This window comes from Oncorhynchus mykiss, chromosome 16, assembly GCF_057628025.1.
Source record: "Oncorhynchus mykiss isolate SJ-2025 chromosome 16, ASM5762802v1, whole genome shotgun sequence".
NCBI classification, from domain to species: domain Eukaryota; kingdom Metazoa; phylum Chordata; class Actinopteri; order Salmoniformes; family Salmonidae; genus Oncorhynchus; species Oncorhynchus mykiss.
The window spans coordinates 64,238,321-64,254,993 of NC_143037.1; the positions used below are offsets into that span (position 1 = coordinate 64,238,321).

Below are 16,673 nucleotides of genomic sequence, written 5' to 3' on the forward strand. Positions count from 1 at the left end.
TGCCATGTGACTCTTCAACCATGTTAAAACTAGCCTCCTATTACTTTAATTCGTTATTCTCATTGCTGTAGTTGCTTTTAATGTTAAAATCATTATCACTACTACTATTATTGTTACCTTATTACTGTTAGTCAAACCACTGTTGGTATATGTATACTTTGATAATGCAAGTTATTTAACTCGCCATGTCAATAAAGTTGATTGAATTTGAGAGAAAACATAGCAGTAAGGAAGGAAAGCATCATTATTTAAAGATGACAGTGAGGGAGACAGGGCTGTGCTCTAAATGACAAACAGCAGGAGGAGGGGATTGTAGGAGATTAAGTGAGCTGTGTTTGTAACATCGCAAAGCACTGCAGGATTTTTTTATAAAGCACCGCTCACATTTGGCAGACAGATAAAGCTCACAGAGCAACTTTACCAGTGGACAGAGACTGAGTGAGTGATAGAAGAGAGAGTAGTGGCACCTTTGCTCAGGATTCTGTCTGGGGAAAGGGGTGATAAGCTCTCACTTCGGACTGAACTGTTGGATACCTGTGGCTCGCTTAACGTGAAGTACTACTTCTGGGAAAAGGACAAGTCCTGAAGTTAGACTGAACAGTTGGATACTCGTGTGAAGGATTGCTTAGAATTAAATAGTACTTTGGGGAAAGAGACAAAACAGTCAGGATTCCGTGCTGTTTGAGTAGTTTGTTTTAGCGGGTCATGGAGGTGTGGTAGAGCGAATATCTGAATAACGTCATGCTTTTTTAATCTGATTCATGACACTTATTAAATCAGTGGCAGCGATGCGGTTTTAATTGCTTTTTGGTGAGGACGATGACAAGCCTTTGAGTCAGTTGTACAGAGAGGGAAAGTACTCTTCAGGGAAAAGGTATTTCTTTATTAACCCTTTGTTCTTCCACTCCTGTACTACTACTCTTAACGACACAGTCAGAACATTATGGAAAAACATGCATCAGGATATCTCAAAGAGTTGTTACTGCTGTGACTGTTTCTTCCTAACCAAAATGTTCAGTTACACTTGACAATAAGATGTGATAAGTCATGTGATAAGATAATCTTTATTTATTTTTAAAATTCTGTATCCCCTGGATACATTTTGTTTGTGCATGCATGATAAAACTGACCTATAGATTAAAGGCTTTTTATGGTTTATACTCTATTCCATTCTCAGCCTTGTCAAAGTATTCTGACCATTGTAATAGTCACTGGTCGTTGACAATCTCTTCCCACTGCATTCATTCAACCATGGTAGGTCATTTACATAACAAATCTCTTTCCTCCCTAGGAGAACGGGCCAGAGCAGAATGACCTCCCTCTTCTCTCCAGACACTGTAGTGCTGCTGTGCCTCCTCCTCCACTCCACAGAGGGAACCTGCCCCTCCATCTGTCTCTGCACCTCAGACACACTGAGCTGTGGCTCCCAGGGCCTCACCAGACTGCCCCTCCTCCTGCCCCCCACCACCGTCACCCTCGACCTCAGCTACAACCGGCTGGGCTGGCTGGGCCCCGGCAGCTTCTCCAGCCTGCCCAAACTGGACACCCTCCGCCTGGCAAACAATCAGCTCACGACGCTGGGCCATGGGGTCTTCCAGAACACCTCCAGCCTCCGTCACCTGGACCTGTCCTCCAACAGGCTGCGGGTGCTGGAGCAGCACTTCCTGCAGGGTCTGTGGAGGCTGGAGGAGCTGCTGCTCTACAACAACCATATCACCCGCGTGGAGGGTGGGACGCTGAGTGGTCTGAGCAGTCTCAGGAAGGCTTACTTCAGCCTCAACCAAGTCACAGAATTCCCCTTCTTTTCCATACGGGACCACAGTCATCCGTTTCTCACCATGTTGGACCTGTCCTCCAACCGTATGACCACGCTACCCTGGGAGGATGTGAAGGCACTGCCGGGGTCAGTGCAGAAGGGGCTGTACCTCCATAACAACTCTCTGGTGTGTGAGTGTTCCATGTACAGTGTGTTCTGGCACTGGGAGCAGAGGGGCTTTGACTCAGTCAGGGACTTCACAGATGAGCACACCTGCCTGATCTACGGCGAGCCGCGCGCCTCGGTCCGATTCCTCCGACACTCCCTCTACTTCCAAAACTGCACAGTGGGGAAGGTGGTCTCTTTGCCCATGGCTGTTCTCCTCTCCAACCTCATGGTGAACGAGGGGGAGAGGGTCCATCTGGACTGCCAAACCTCCCTCAGAGGTAAAGAGCTGTCATACACATGGGTCTCTCCAAATCAGGAATACCTGACCCAGACGAGCTTCAACGACACCCTCATCAACATGTTCCCTAACGGGACCTTGGAGATCCCAGCAGCCAAGGTGAATGACTCGGGACTCTACTTGTGTACAGCCCTGGACTACAAACACATGCTGAATGCAACCAGGGAGGTGAATGTCACCGTGATCCGCCCCATGCCTGACACCTTCAACACGGGCTACACCACCTTACTGGGTTGTGTGGTCACCCTGGTAGTCATCCTAATGTACCTCTACCTAACGCCCTGCCGCTGTGGGTGCTGTAAGCAGCCCCTGCCTCCGGCCATCCCGATCCCTGCCTACGACCCAAACACCCTGGCCTCCATCTTCTCCCCCACACTGAGCCACAGGGACCCAACCAAGGCCAACATCAACAAGCGGGTGGTGTTCATGGAGCCTCTGATGGAGGAGCAGAACGGGGATCTGAGGGCCACCCTGGCCAGGGAGCAACCAGGGTTGCAGTGGGAGTGGGGCGCCAGCGGACTCTCCTAGTTAACCTATCAGAGCCTGTCGCTGACAAAGAGCACTTTAAGAATTGAGCCCATGACTTACAATAGACATGTATCAGGTGGTCTGAATGGAACAAACATGACATCCTCGTTCCTCTTTCTCTGCTGGAAGGCTTCATCTAACCTGACTATCCTCAAATGATCGCTGAGCCCTGGAGAGAGTGTGAAAGAGAGACCCTCACAGGTCTGTATAAGGGCTCTAACTAATGTTCCTCCTCTTTCCTCTCCTCCGTCTCATTGAAGACCAGGTTGAGTTTTGCAAGACTGTATATTTCTGTCCATGCTATTGTGGAAGGTTAGAGCAAAGTTAATTCAACGGCACGAACTTCGGCACTGGAGAGATTTATCTTCTCTTTAAAATCATGAACTCCAAACGCATTGGTCCTCCCTTCTCCCTGAAGTGTAAAAATATAGCATTGGTGTAAGCATGGGAAGATTGTAGACAGATTTCCTATTATATTTAACATGAGCTAATTCCTTTTAAATCCATAAATGGATGTGAGTGCATGAGCAGACACATCCGGGTGAAAGGTCTGGGACAGAATTGGGGAACACTGATGAAGTCCTATTGGGACATTTTGGACTTGGCTGACATCCACAAAAGCTGTTAGAGTAATAGAGTTTTTGGAATTGTATTATTTTTTTTTCCTTCATGGGATTAAAGTTAAGCGTGAGTATATCAGGTCACCGGCGAACCACACTCCCCCGCAAATATACACTACTGTTCAAAAGTTTGGGGCCACTTAGAAATGTCATTGTTTTTGTTTTTTGTCCATTAAAATAACATCAAATTGATCAGAAATACAGTGTAGACATTGTTAATGTTGTAAATGACCATTGTAACTGGAAACGTCTGATTTTAATGGGGTATCTACATTGGCATACAGAGGCCCATTATCAGCAACCATCACTCCTGTGTTCCAATGGCACGTTGTGTTAGCTAATCCAAGTTTATCATTTTAAAAGGCTAATTGATCATTAGAAAAACCTTTTGCAATTATGTTAGCACAGCAGAAAACTGTAGCGCTAATTTTAAAAAGCAATACAACTGGCCTTCTTCAGACTAGTTGAGTATCTGGAGCATCAGCATGTGGGTTTGATTACAGGCTCAACTGGCCTTCTTCAGACTAGTTGAGTATCTGGAGCATCAGCATGTGGGTTTGATTACAGGCTCAACTGGCCTTCTTCAGACTAGTTGAGTATCTGGAGCATCAGCATGTGGGTTTGATTACAGGCTCAACTGGCCTTCTTCAGACTAGTTGAGTATCTGGAGCATCGGCATGTGGGTTTGATTACAGGCTCAACTGCCCTTCTTCAGACTAGTTGAGTATCTGGAGCATCAGCATGTGGGTTTGATTACAGGCTCAACTGGCCTTCTTCAGACTAGTTGAGTATCTGGAGCATCAGCATGTGGGTTTGATTACAGGCTCAACTGGCCTTCTTCAGACTAGTTGAGTATCTGGAGCATCAACATGTGGGTTTGATTACAGGCTCAACTGGCCTTCTTCAGACTAGTTGAGTATCTGGAGCATCGGCATGTGGGTTTGATTACAGGCTCAACTGGCCTTCTTCAGACTAGTTGAGTATCTGGAGCATCGGCATGTGGGTTTGATTACAGGCTCAACTGGCCTTCTTCAGACTAGTTGAGTATCTGGAGCATCAACATGTGGGTTTGATTACAAAAAGTTCTCAAAACGTTCTTTGAAACATTTAGCTCATTTCATGTGATTGTCATAAGGCTCCATGACTTTGTCCACACAAATACATTGATGATTTTCATTAAAAAATTGGGCTGTTTAATTTAACTTCGTACACCTGTGGTGTTCCTTGTCAAAAATAATCGGTCATTAGAAATGAGTGGGTGAGACTACAATTAGTGTATAAAATTCAGTTCAGGCACATGCCCATTCATCAGATGGACACACTTCCTCTCCCAGACCCACACATGCATGCGTGTTTGAGCAAACACACACACACACACACACACACACACACACCTCACTCCCTGGCAAGCCCCACGGGAACCTATTCCCAATAGAATCTTTCCCCCACAGGAACCACACGTGTTAGCATTTTCACAAACAATCGCAACATTGTTTCAATACTATATAGAACTTTTCTCGCAGCTCTGGTATAAAGCTTTTTTAAGCCCTTGCTTACAATTCATTTTGTGGCAGCACAATGACCAAACGATATACTATATGTGAGGCTCTTGATCATCTCTTTGATAATGACACTGGTGAGGAGGAGAGAGACCAGGAAACTGACAGTGAAGATGCATTAGAGGAGGAAGTGTCAGAAGTTGAAGACAACACAGAATATGATCCAGACCAAGAGACAACCGATGTGGAACAATCCAGTGATGAGGAAGGGGGCCCTGCTGAGGTTGTTGTTACATTCCAGTCAAAGAATGGGAATTTGTCCTGGTCTTCATCCCCACCTGAGAGGAGAGGTCGGCTGTCAGCTGAAAATGTTATCAGGATGACCTCAGGGCCAACAACATACGTCATATCTTGGGTTGATGACAAAATCCTGCCACTATTTAAAAATTTGAAATGGTTTCAAAACAAATGTCCTTGTTAAACTTTGACAGAAAGTAGTCTGTGATAAATAGCACAATACGTTTCATCTGAGTATTTGTCATAGTCAAAATAATCTATACATTATGCTTTTCTACTCAAAAACGAGTTGTATGAGCTCAGGTCAATGAGGCCTACAGGCCATAAATAGCAAAAAGAAGTTCAAAACTTGTAATGTTCACAATAACTTAAGTTGATAAAAAATATCTAACACAACATTAGGTAATAATACATATATAATGTATTTACAATCAGCTATGATGGGGTGGTCATTTTGGACAGGGAACACAGAATTAATTAACATGAAATGAACACAACAGGAGGGTTAAAGATTCAGCAAGAATATGAAGACAATTTTTGCTGTAGGAAAATAGGCTACCCACACTTTGAAAGATTGGACTTCAAAAACAGGAATTATCATGAGGTCACATTTTAATTCGTAACCTCTACAGGATCGGTGTTCCCCCCCCCCCCCCCGCGAGACAATTGAGCTAACGTAGGCTAATGTGATTTGCATGAGGTTGTAAGTAACACAAAAAACATCCCAGGACATACATTGATATGAGCAGAAAGCTTCAATTCTTGTTAATCTAACTGCACTGTCCCATTTACAGTAGCTATTACAGTGAAATAATACCATGCTATTGTTTGAGGAGAGTGCACAATGACGACGTTGAACATGTATTAATAAACCAATTAGGCACATTTGGGCAGTCTTGATACAACATTTTGAATATATATGCAATGGTTCATTGGATCAGTGTAAAACTTTGCACATACACTGCTGCCATCTAGTGGCCAACATCTAAATTTCGGCTGGGCTGGAATAATACATTATGGCCTTTCTCTTGCATTTCGAAGATGGTACAACAACGAAAAATTCAACGTATTATCTTTTACCAGATCTAATGTGAAATTAATGTAGGAGAATATAACACATTTCCAAACTTCAAAGTGTTTATTTTCAAATGGTATCAAGAATATGCATATCCTTGCTTCAGGTCCTGAGATACAGGCAGTTAGAGTTGGGTATGTCATTTTAGGCAAAAATTGAAAAAAGGGTTGGATCCCATACTATCTTACATTTAGCTATTTGATTTTGTATCTTAGTACCCCTTTACAGTGACTTTGGAAAGTATTCATACCACAATTTTTTCCACATTATGTTACAGTCTTATTCAAAAATGTATTAAATAACATCCTCAGCAACCTACACAGAATACCCATAACAACAAAGCGAAAACAGGTTTAGTAATTTTTGCAATTGTATTTTAAAATAAAACAAAAACAAATACCTTATGTAAATAAGTATTCAGACCTCTTGCTATGAGACTTGAAATTGAGCTCAGGTGCATCCTCTTTACACTGATCATACTTGAGATGTTTCTACAACTTGATTGGAGTCCACTTGCGGTAAATGCAATTGATTGGACATGGTTTGGAAAGGCACACACCTGTCTATATAAGGTTTCACAGTTGACAGTGTATGTCAGTCCAAGCAATGAGGTCGAAAGAATTGTCCGTAGAGCGCCAAGACAGGATTGTGTCTAGAAACAGATCTGGGGAAGTGTTCCAAAACATTTCTGCAGCAAACTGAGCAATCAGGGGAGAAGGGCCTTGGTCAGGAAGGTGACCAAGAACCCGATGGTCACTCTGACAGAGCTCCAGAGTTCATCTGTGGAGATGGAAGAACATTCCAGAAGGACAACCATCTCTGTAGCACTCCACCAATCAGGCCTTTATGGTAGTGCGGCCAGACGGAAGCCACTCCTGAGTAAAAGGCATGACAGCCCACTTGGAGTTTGCCAAAAGGCATCTAAAGACTTAGACCATGAGAAGCAAGATTCTGTGGTCTGATGAAACCCAGATTGAACACTTTGGGCTGAATGCCAAGTGTCACGTCTGGAGGAAACCGGGTACCATCCCTATGGTGAAGCATAGTGGTGGCAGCAACATGCTGTGGGGATGTTTTTCAGTGCCAGGGACTGGCAGATGAATTGAGCAAAGTACAGAAAGATCCTTAATGAAAACCTGCTCCAGAGCGCTCAGGACATCAGACTGGGGAGAAGGTTCACCTTCCAACAGGACAACGACCCAAAGCACACAGCCAAAACAACGCAGGAGTGGCTTCGGGACAAGTCTCTGAATGCCCTTGAGTGGCCCAGCCAGCACCCAAACACAATCAAACATCTCTGGACAGACTTGAAATTAGCTGCGCATCACCGCTCCCCATCCAACCTGAAAGAACTTGAGGATCTGCAGAGAAAACTGGGAGAAACTCCCTAAATACAGGTGTGCCAACCTTGTAGCGTCATACCCAAGAAGACTGGATGCCGTAATATCTGCCAAAAGGTGCTTCAACGAAGTACTGAGTAAAGGGTCTGAGTACTTATGTAAATGTGATATTTCAGTTTTTCTTTTTATATACATATATAAATTAGCAAAAGTCTCAACCTGTTTTTGCTTTGTCATTATGGGGTTGTGTGTGTAGATTGAGGAAAACATTTATTTTAGAATAAGGCTGTAATGTAACAAAATGTGGAAAATGTCAAGGGGTCTGAATACTTTCTGAAGGCACTGTAGGTATCAAACATACAGTACCAGTCAAAAGTTTGGACGCACCTACAAGGATTTAGTTATTTTTTACTATTTTCTGCATTGTAGAATAATAGTGAAGACATCAAAACTATGAAATAACACATATGGAATCATGTAGTAACAAAACAAAAAAAGTGTAAACAATTGAAAACATTTTATAATTTTAGATTATTCAAAGTATCCACCCTCTGCTTAACACTCTTGGCATTCTCTCAACCAGCTTTATGATGAATGCTTTTCTAACAGTCTTGAACCTGTTTCCACATATGCTGAGCAGTTGTTAGCTGCTTTTCCTTGTCTCTGTGGCCCAACTCCTCCCAAACCATCTCAATTGGGTTGCGGTTGGGTGATTGTGGAGGCCAGTTTAACTGATGCAGTGCTCCATCACTCTCCTTCTTGGTTAAACAGCCCTTACACAGCCTGGAGGTGTGTTTTGTGTCATTGTCCTGTTGGAAAAAAAAGCGATAGTCCCACTAAGCGCAAATCAGATGGGATGGCGTATTGGTGCAGAATTCTGTGGTAGCCATGCTGGTTAAGTGTGCCTTGAATTCTAAATAAATCACTGACAATGTCACCAGCAAAGCACCACCATACTAAAGGACAGATTTCCACCAATTTCTTGACCCAAGCAAAGTATCTTCTTATTGGTGTTTCTTTGCAGCAATTCGACCATGAAGGCCTGATTCACACAGTCTCCTCTGAATAGTTGATGTTGAGATGTGTCTCTTACTTGAACTCTGAATAATTTATTTGGGCTGCAATTTCTGAGGCTGTTAACTGATGAACTTATCCTCTGCAGCAGAGGTAACTCTGGGTCTTCCAGAGAGCCACTTTCACCATAGCGCTTTATGGTTTTTGCGACTGCACTAGTTCTTGAAATGTTCCACATTGACGGGCCTTCATGTCTTAATAAAGTAATGATGGACCGTATTTTCTCTTCGCTTATTTGAGCGGTTCTTGCCATAATATGGACTTGGTCTTTTACCGAAAGGGCCATCTTCTGTATACCCCCCTACCTTGTCACAACACAACTGACTGGCTCAAACACATTAACGAAAGAAATTCCACAAATTAACACCTGTTAATTGAAACGCATTCCAGGTGACTACCTCATGATGCTGGGTGAGAGAATGCCAAGAGTGTGCAACGTTGTCATCAAGGCAAAGGGTGGCTACTTTGAAGAATCTCAAATATATTTAGATTTGTTTAACACTTTTTTGGTTACTACATGATTCCATATGTGTTGTTTCATAGTTCAGATGTCTTCACTATTATTCTACAATGAAAGAGAAAAGAAAACCCCTTGACTGAGTAGTTATGTCCAAACGTTTGACTGGTACTGTAAATGTTATGGTGAGTGAATGAGGACCCAAAAGCGAACTAACTTAAACAGAGCTTCTTTAATAACCAAACATAGGTAGGCTCAGATAGACCGGCAGATTCCGACAGGACAGGACAAGGTTACAGCAAACATGACGATAGTCTGGCTCAGGCATGAAACACAACAAACAAGAATCCGACAAGGACAGGAACAGAAACAGAGAGAGATATAGGGACCTAATCAGAGGGAAAAAGGGAACAGGTGGGAAACGGGGTGAATGGGTAGTTAGAGGAGACAAGGAACAGCTGGGGGAAAGCGGGGGAGAAAAGGTAACCTAACAACGACCAGCAGAGGGAGACAGGGTGAAGGGAAAGGACAGAGACAAGACACAACATGACATTACATGACAGTACCCCCCCACTCACCGAGCGCCTCCTGGCGCACTCGAGGAGGAAACCTGGCGGCAACGGAGGAAATCCTCGATCAGCGCACGGTCCAGCACGTCCCGAGAGGGAACCCAACTCCTCTCCTCAGGACCGTACCCCTCCCAATCTACGAGGTACTGGTGACCACGGCCCCGAGGACGCATGTCCAAAATTCTACGGACCCTGTAGATGGGTGCGCCCTCGACAAGGATGGGGGGGGGGGGGGAAGACGAGCGGTGGCGCGAAGGACGGGCTTGATGCAGGAGACATGGAAGACCGGGTGGACGCGACGAAGGTATCGCGGAAGAAGAAGTCGAACTGCGACAGGATTAATGACCCGAGAAATACGGAACGGACCAATGAACCGCGGGGTCAACTTGCGAGAAGCCGTCTTAAGGGGAAGGTTCTGAGTGGAGAGCCAAACTCTCTGACCGCGACAATATCTAGGACTCTTAGTTCTACGCTTATTAGCAGCCCTCACAGTCTGCGTCCTATAACGGCAAAGTGCAGACCTGACCCTCTTCCAGGTGCGCTCGCAACGTTGGACAAAAGCCTGAGCGGAGGGGACGCTGGACTCGGCGAACTGAGATGAGAACAGCGGAGGCTGGTACCCGAGGCTACTCTGAAAAGGAGATAGCCCGGTCGCAGACGAAGGAAGCGAGTTGTGGGCGTATTCTGCCCAGGGGAGCTGTTCTGACCAAGACGCAGGGTTGCGAAAAGAAAGACTGCGTAAGATGCGACCAATAGTCTGATTGGCCCGTTCTGCTTGACCGTTAGACTGGGGGTGAAAGCCGGAAGAGAGACTGACGGAAGCCCCAATCAAACGGCAAAACTCCCTCCAAAATTGAGACGTGAATTGCGGACCTCTGTCCGAAACGACGTCTGACGGAAGGCCATGAATTCTGAAAACATTCTCGATGATGATTTGTGCCGTCTCTTTAGCAGAAGGAAGCTTAGCAAGGGGAATGAAATGAGCCGCCTTAGAGAACCTATCGACAACCGTAAGAATAACAGTCTTCCCCGCTGACGAAGGCAGTCCGGTGACAAAATCTAAGGCGATGTGAGACCACGGTCGAGAGGGAATAGGAAGCGGCCTGAGACGGCCGGCAGGAGGAGAGTTACCGGACTTAGTCTGCGCGCAGACCGAACAAGCAGCCACGAAACGGCGCGTGTCATGCTCCCGGGTGGGCCACCAAAAACGCTGGCGAATGGAAGCAAGCGTACCCCGAACGCCAGGGTGGCCGGCTAACTTGGCAGAGTGAGCCCACTGAAGAACGGCCAGACGAGTAGGAACGGGAACGAAAAGAAGGTTCCTAGGACAAGCGCGCGGCGACGGAGTGTGAGTGAGCGCTTGTTTTACCTGCCTCTCAATTCCCCAGACAGTCAACCCGACAACACGCCCCTCAGGGAGAATCCCCTCGGGGTCAGTGGAGGCTACTGAAGAACTGAAGAGACGAGACAAAGCATCAGGCTTGGTGTTCTTAGAGCCCGGACGATAAGAAATCACGAACTCGAAACGAGCGAAAAACAGCGCCCAACGCGCCTGACGCGCATTAAGTCGTTTGGCAGAACGGATGTACTCAAGGTTCCTATGGTCAGTCCAAACGACAAAAGGAACGGTCGCCCCCTCCAACCACTGTCGCCATTCGCCTAGGGCTAACCGGATGGCGAGCAGTTCGCGGTTACCCACATCATAGTTACGTTCCGACGGCGACAGGCGATGAGAAAAATACGCGCATGGGTGGACCTTGTCGTCAGAGAGGGAGCGCTGAGAAAGGATGGCTCCCACGCCCACCTCTGACGCGTCAACCTCGACAACGAACTGTCTAGAGACGTCAGGTGTAACAAGGATAGGAGCGGATGTAAAACGATTCTTGAGGAGATCAAAAGCTCCCTGGGCGGAAACGGACCACTTAAAGCACGTCTTGACAGAAGTAAGGGCTGTGAGAGGAGCTGCCACCTGACCGAAATTACGGATGAAACGACGATAGAAGTTTGCGAAGCCGAGAAAGCGCTGCAGCTCGACGCGTGACTTAGGGACGGGCCAATCAATGACAGCTTGGACCTTAGCGGGATCCATCTTAATGCCTTCAGTGGAAATAACAGAACCGAGAAATGTGACGGAGGAGGCATGAAAAGTGCACTTCTCAGCCTTCACAAAAAGACAATTCTCTAAAAGGCGCTGGAGGACACGTCGAACGTGCTGAACATGAATCTGGAGTGACGGTGAAAAAATCAGGATATCGTCAAGGTAAACGAAAACAAAGATGTTCAGCATGTCTCTCAGGACATCATTGACTAATGCCTGAAAGACAGCTGGAGCGTTAGCGAGGCCGAAAGGAAGAACCCGGTATTCAAAGTGCCCTAACGGAGTGTTAAACGCTGTCTTCCACTCGTCCCCCTCCCTGATGCGCACGAGATGGTAAGCGTTACGAAGGTCCAACTTAGTGAAAAACCTGGCTCCCTGCAGGATCTCGAAGGCTGAAGACATAAGAGGAAGCGGATAACGATTCTTCACTGTTATGTCATTCAGCCCTCGATAATCTATGCAGGGGCGCAGAGACCCGTCCTTCTTCTTGACAAAAAAAAACCCCGCTCCGGCGGGAGAGGAGGAGGGGACTATGGTACCGGCGTCAAGAGCTACAGACAAATAATCTTCGAGAGCCTTACGTTCGGGAGCCGACAGAGAGTATAGTCTACCCCGGGGGGGGGTGGTTCCCGGAAGGAGATCAATACTACAATCATACGACCGGTGTGGAGGAAGAGAGGTGGCCCTGGACCGACTGAACACCGTGCGCAGATCGTGATATTCCTCCGGCACCCCTGTCAAATCACCAGGCTCCTCCTGTGAAGAAGAGACAGAGGAAACAGGAGGGATAGCAGACATTAAACATTTCACATGACAAGAGACGTTCCAGGAGAGGATAGAATTACTAGACCAATTAATGGAAGGATTATGACAAACTAGCCAGGGATGGCCCAAAACAACAGGTGTAAAAGGTGAACGAAAAATTAAAAAAGAAATGGTTTCACTATGATTACCAGAAACAGTGAGGGTTAAAGGTAGCGTCTCACGCTGAATCCTGGGGAGAGGACTACCATCCAGGGCGAACAAGGCCGTGGGCTCCTTTAACTGTCTGAGAGGAATGTCATGTTCCCGAGCCCAGGTCTCGTCCATAAAACAGCCCTCCGCCCCAGAGTCTATTAAGGCACTGCAGGAAGCTGACGAACCGGTCCAGCGTAGATGGACCGACAAGGTAGTGCAGGATCTTGAAGGAGAGACAGGAGTAGTAGCGCTCACCAGTAGCCCTCCGCTTACTGACGAGCTCTGGCCTTTTACTGGACATGAAGTGACAAAATGACCAGCGGAACCGCAATAGAGACAGAGGCGGTTGGTGATTCTCCGTTCCCTCTCCTTAGTCGAGATGCGGATACCTCCCAGCTGCATGGGCTCAGCACCCGAGCCGGCAGAGGAAGATGGTAGTGATGCGGAGAGGGAGGCGACGGAGAGCGCGAGCTCCTTTCCACGAGCTCGGTGACGAAGATCAACCCGTCGCTCAATGCGAATAGCGAGTTCAATCAAGGAATCCACGCTGGAAGGAACCTCCCGGGAGAGAATCTCATCCTTTACCTCTGCGCGGAAACCCTCCAGAAGACGAGCGAGCAAGGCCGGCTCGTTCCAGCCACTGGAGACAGCAAGAGTGCGAAACTCAACAGAGTAGTCTGTTATGGATCGATTGCCTTGACATAGGGAAGACAGGGCCCTGGAAGCCTCCTCCCCAAAAACAGATCGATCAAAAACCCGTATCATCTCCTCCTTAAAGTCTTGATACTGGTTAGTACACTCAGCCCTTGCCTCCCAGATTGCCGTGCCCCACTCACGAGCCCGTCCAATAAGGAGAGATATGACGTAGGCGACACGAGCAGTGCTCCTGGAGTAAGTGTTGGGCTGGAGAGAAAACACAATATCACACTGGGTGAGGAACGAGCGGCATTCAGTGGGCTCCCCAGAGTAACACGGCGGGTTATTGATTCTGGGCTCCGGAGATTCGAAAGCCCTGGAAGTGGCCGGTGGATCGAGGCGGAGATGGTGAACCTGTTCTGTGAGGTTGGAGACTTGGGTGGCCAGGGTCTCAACGGCATGTCGAGCAGCAGACACTTCCTGCTCGTGTCTGCCTAGCATCGCTCCCTGGATCCCGACGGCTGAGTGGAGAGGATCCGAAGTCGCTGGGTCCATTCTTGGTCGGATTCTTCTGTTATGGTGAGTGAATGAGGACCCAAAAGCGAACTAACTTAAACAGAGCTTCTTTAATAACCAAACATAGGTAGGCTCAGATAGACCGGCAGATTCCGACAGGACAGGACAAGGTTACAGCAAACATGACGATAGTCTGGCTCAGGCATGAAACACAACAAACAAGAATCCGACAAGGACAGGAACAGAAACAGAGAGAGATATAGGGACCTAATCAGAGGGAAAAAGGGAACAGGTGGGAAACGGGGTGAATGGGTAGTTAGAGGAGACAAGGAACAGCTGGGGGAAAGCGGGGGAGAAAAGGTAACCTAACAACGACCAGCAGAGGGAGACAGGGTGAAGGGAAAGGACAGAGACAAGACACAACATGACATTACATGACAGTAAATTAAAAACATATACAAAAATGTAATTTGGCCTTTATTACTATAGCCTAGAGAAATGCATTGAATAACATATTTTTTTAAATTATTGCCATTCATTAAAGTCAAACAAGGTTGACATTAGTTTGTAGCACAAACGGTTCTGATGTTACAGACAGAAGTTGTCTCATCGATGGTACCAAATTCAGACAAGTCCCCTGACACTTGTGCGGGTCGTAGAGAACCATCGTGTTCGTGAGTCTCCCCTTTCCTTAGAGTGGTCATAATAGTTTATAGGTCAAACCGTTTGGACACTACAGACATCCCAAAAATCAGCCTTCTCAGAAATGTCTCAGTCTGACAAAACAACTCTCTTTGCCACCTCTCACCGCAGATGAGAAAGTGCAACGTTGGCGGATGTGAGGGCTTAAGACGCATCCAATGCAAAAAATACATTTCAAAAATCTCTTGCTTAAACTGACAGATTTTGACGGTACATCAATCGACTCTAGTGGGTTTTAATCCAATAATCCTGAATTTGTGATTCAATGAATGGAAACTAGGACACTGTAGAAACAATCTAGTGCCTGTGCACAAACCTTCCCTGAAAACCCCAATCTACTTGTGACAGGAGTCTACCTGGTAGTAACATTAGCATTTCACAGAACACAAAATGTAACCGATGTTGAAACTCCTAATACCACATTTCTCCTATCAACTTGTTGCACTACAATCTAGCCCCAAAAATAAGGATTTATGTCTATAATGGTTGTTTATCTGGCATGTGGCAGAACGGAAACCTCAACAGGCGTCAACAAGCCCCAAAAAACAAATCACCAACTGGAATAGCCGACAAAGGCGGCATCTCTTTGATCCATCAGCACTGAACACTTGCAACATTGGTACTAACGCCACACAAATGGGAGCTGTACTGATAAACGCTACGATGGCGTCCTGCCACTTTCTCCAAGCAAATCTGAGGCGAAATGTGCTGGTTTCTTTTTGCTTTGTTCTGTTTTAATCTAGCATGCTTCAAATGACAGGCTTACATGCTGCATTATCAGAAATGGATCAAACTAAAAACAGAGGTGGACACACACACACACACACGCATCAGACATGCATGTAGAGCTGCAATAGGATAATTCAGCACAGCAAAACCTACTGCCTGTGAGAACATTAGGTCAATTAGGGCAAAGAGATCAGATATTACATATGGGTGCATAGAGATTTTCATCATCTGGCCAGACACAAGGAGTGATTTCAAGGAAAAATATATGTCTTTGTCTAAGCCACCACATCAAAGTCCTCTAACTAACCAATGTTTTCAGATGTTGTTTCATCTGGATGCAAACTTTAGGAAGAAAGGTGGTCAGGATAGGATTGAGATTGCATAGGATTAGATGTAATCCTTTCTATAATGTCAAGCAGATGTCACCAGTAGCTATAAATTGCAATCTGACATACTGTATCGCAAAGGAAAGCCGGTCAGATAAGTCTTTGATTAATGTTAAATCTTTAATTAAATTATCATTGTGCAGTCTGAATCTGAGAGGGTGACGATCAGTCTTATCAAAACCAAGTCACTGCTAATTATAATCATCTTTAATCACCATAATCTTCTTCTTCTTGAACCCCATCATCACAATAAATGCTTAATATGGAAATAGAGAGCACCTGATTTCATGGCATCATGCAGACATGCCCACGTAGAATGAATGCAAAGCACCAGAGTCATCACCACTCCAATCTCATGTCTAAACTACAGAGGCTGTGTTTAGACAGATCTGATATCAGTCAAAAGACCAATTAGTGGAAAAAAGATCAGAATTGGGCTGCCTGTGTAAATGCAGCCAGAGTGTGTTGGTCAATAAATGCTGTCAGCACCTTTTCAAAGATGGCCCTGGACTGGGGACCAGCCACACGGGTGACACATACAGTACCAGTCAAAAGTCTGGACACACCTACATTGTAGAATAAGTGAAGACATCAAAACTATGAAATAACACATATGGAATCACGTAGTAGACCAAAGTGTCAAACAAATCAAAATATATTTTATATTTGAGATTCTTCAAAATAGCCACCCTTTGCCTTGATGACAGCTTTAAACACTTGGCATTCTCTCAACCTGCTTCATGAGGTAGTCAGCTAGAATGCATTTAAATTCAAATCAAAGTTTATTGATCACATACACATAGCAGGTGTTAATGCGTGTGTAGCGAAATGTAATATCAAGTAATCTAACAAATACACAACAACTAACTTATACACACAATGTAAAGGGATGAATAACAATATGTACATATAAATATATGGATGAGCGATGGCCTTGCGGCATATGCAAGACGCAGTAGATGGTATCG

The 16,673-nt window shown here is 45.7% G+C and overlaps 1 protein-coding gene across 1 annotated transcript; it reads left to right on the forward strand.

The window, feature by feature from the left end:
• Positions 1 to 347: 347 nt before the first annotated feature.
• On the forward strand, positions 348 to 3,569 carry LOC110492501 (amphoterin-induced protein 3). Its single transcript, XM_021566880.3, has 2 exons — positions 348 to 874; positions 1,292 to 3,569. Exon 2 carries the CDS (start codon positions 1,311 to 1,313, stop codon positions 2,748 to 2,750), a length of 1,440 nt encoding a protein of 479 aa, XP_021422555.1. The 5' UTR covers positions 348 to 874; positions 1,292 to 1,310; the 3' UTR covers positions 2,751 to 3,569.
• Positions 3,570 to 16,673: the final 13,104 nt, after the last annotated feature.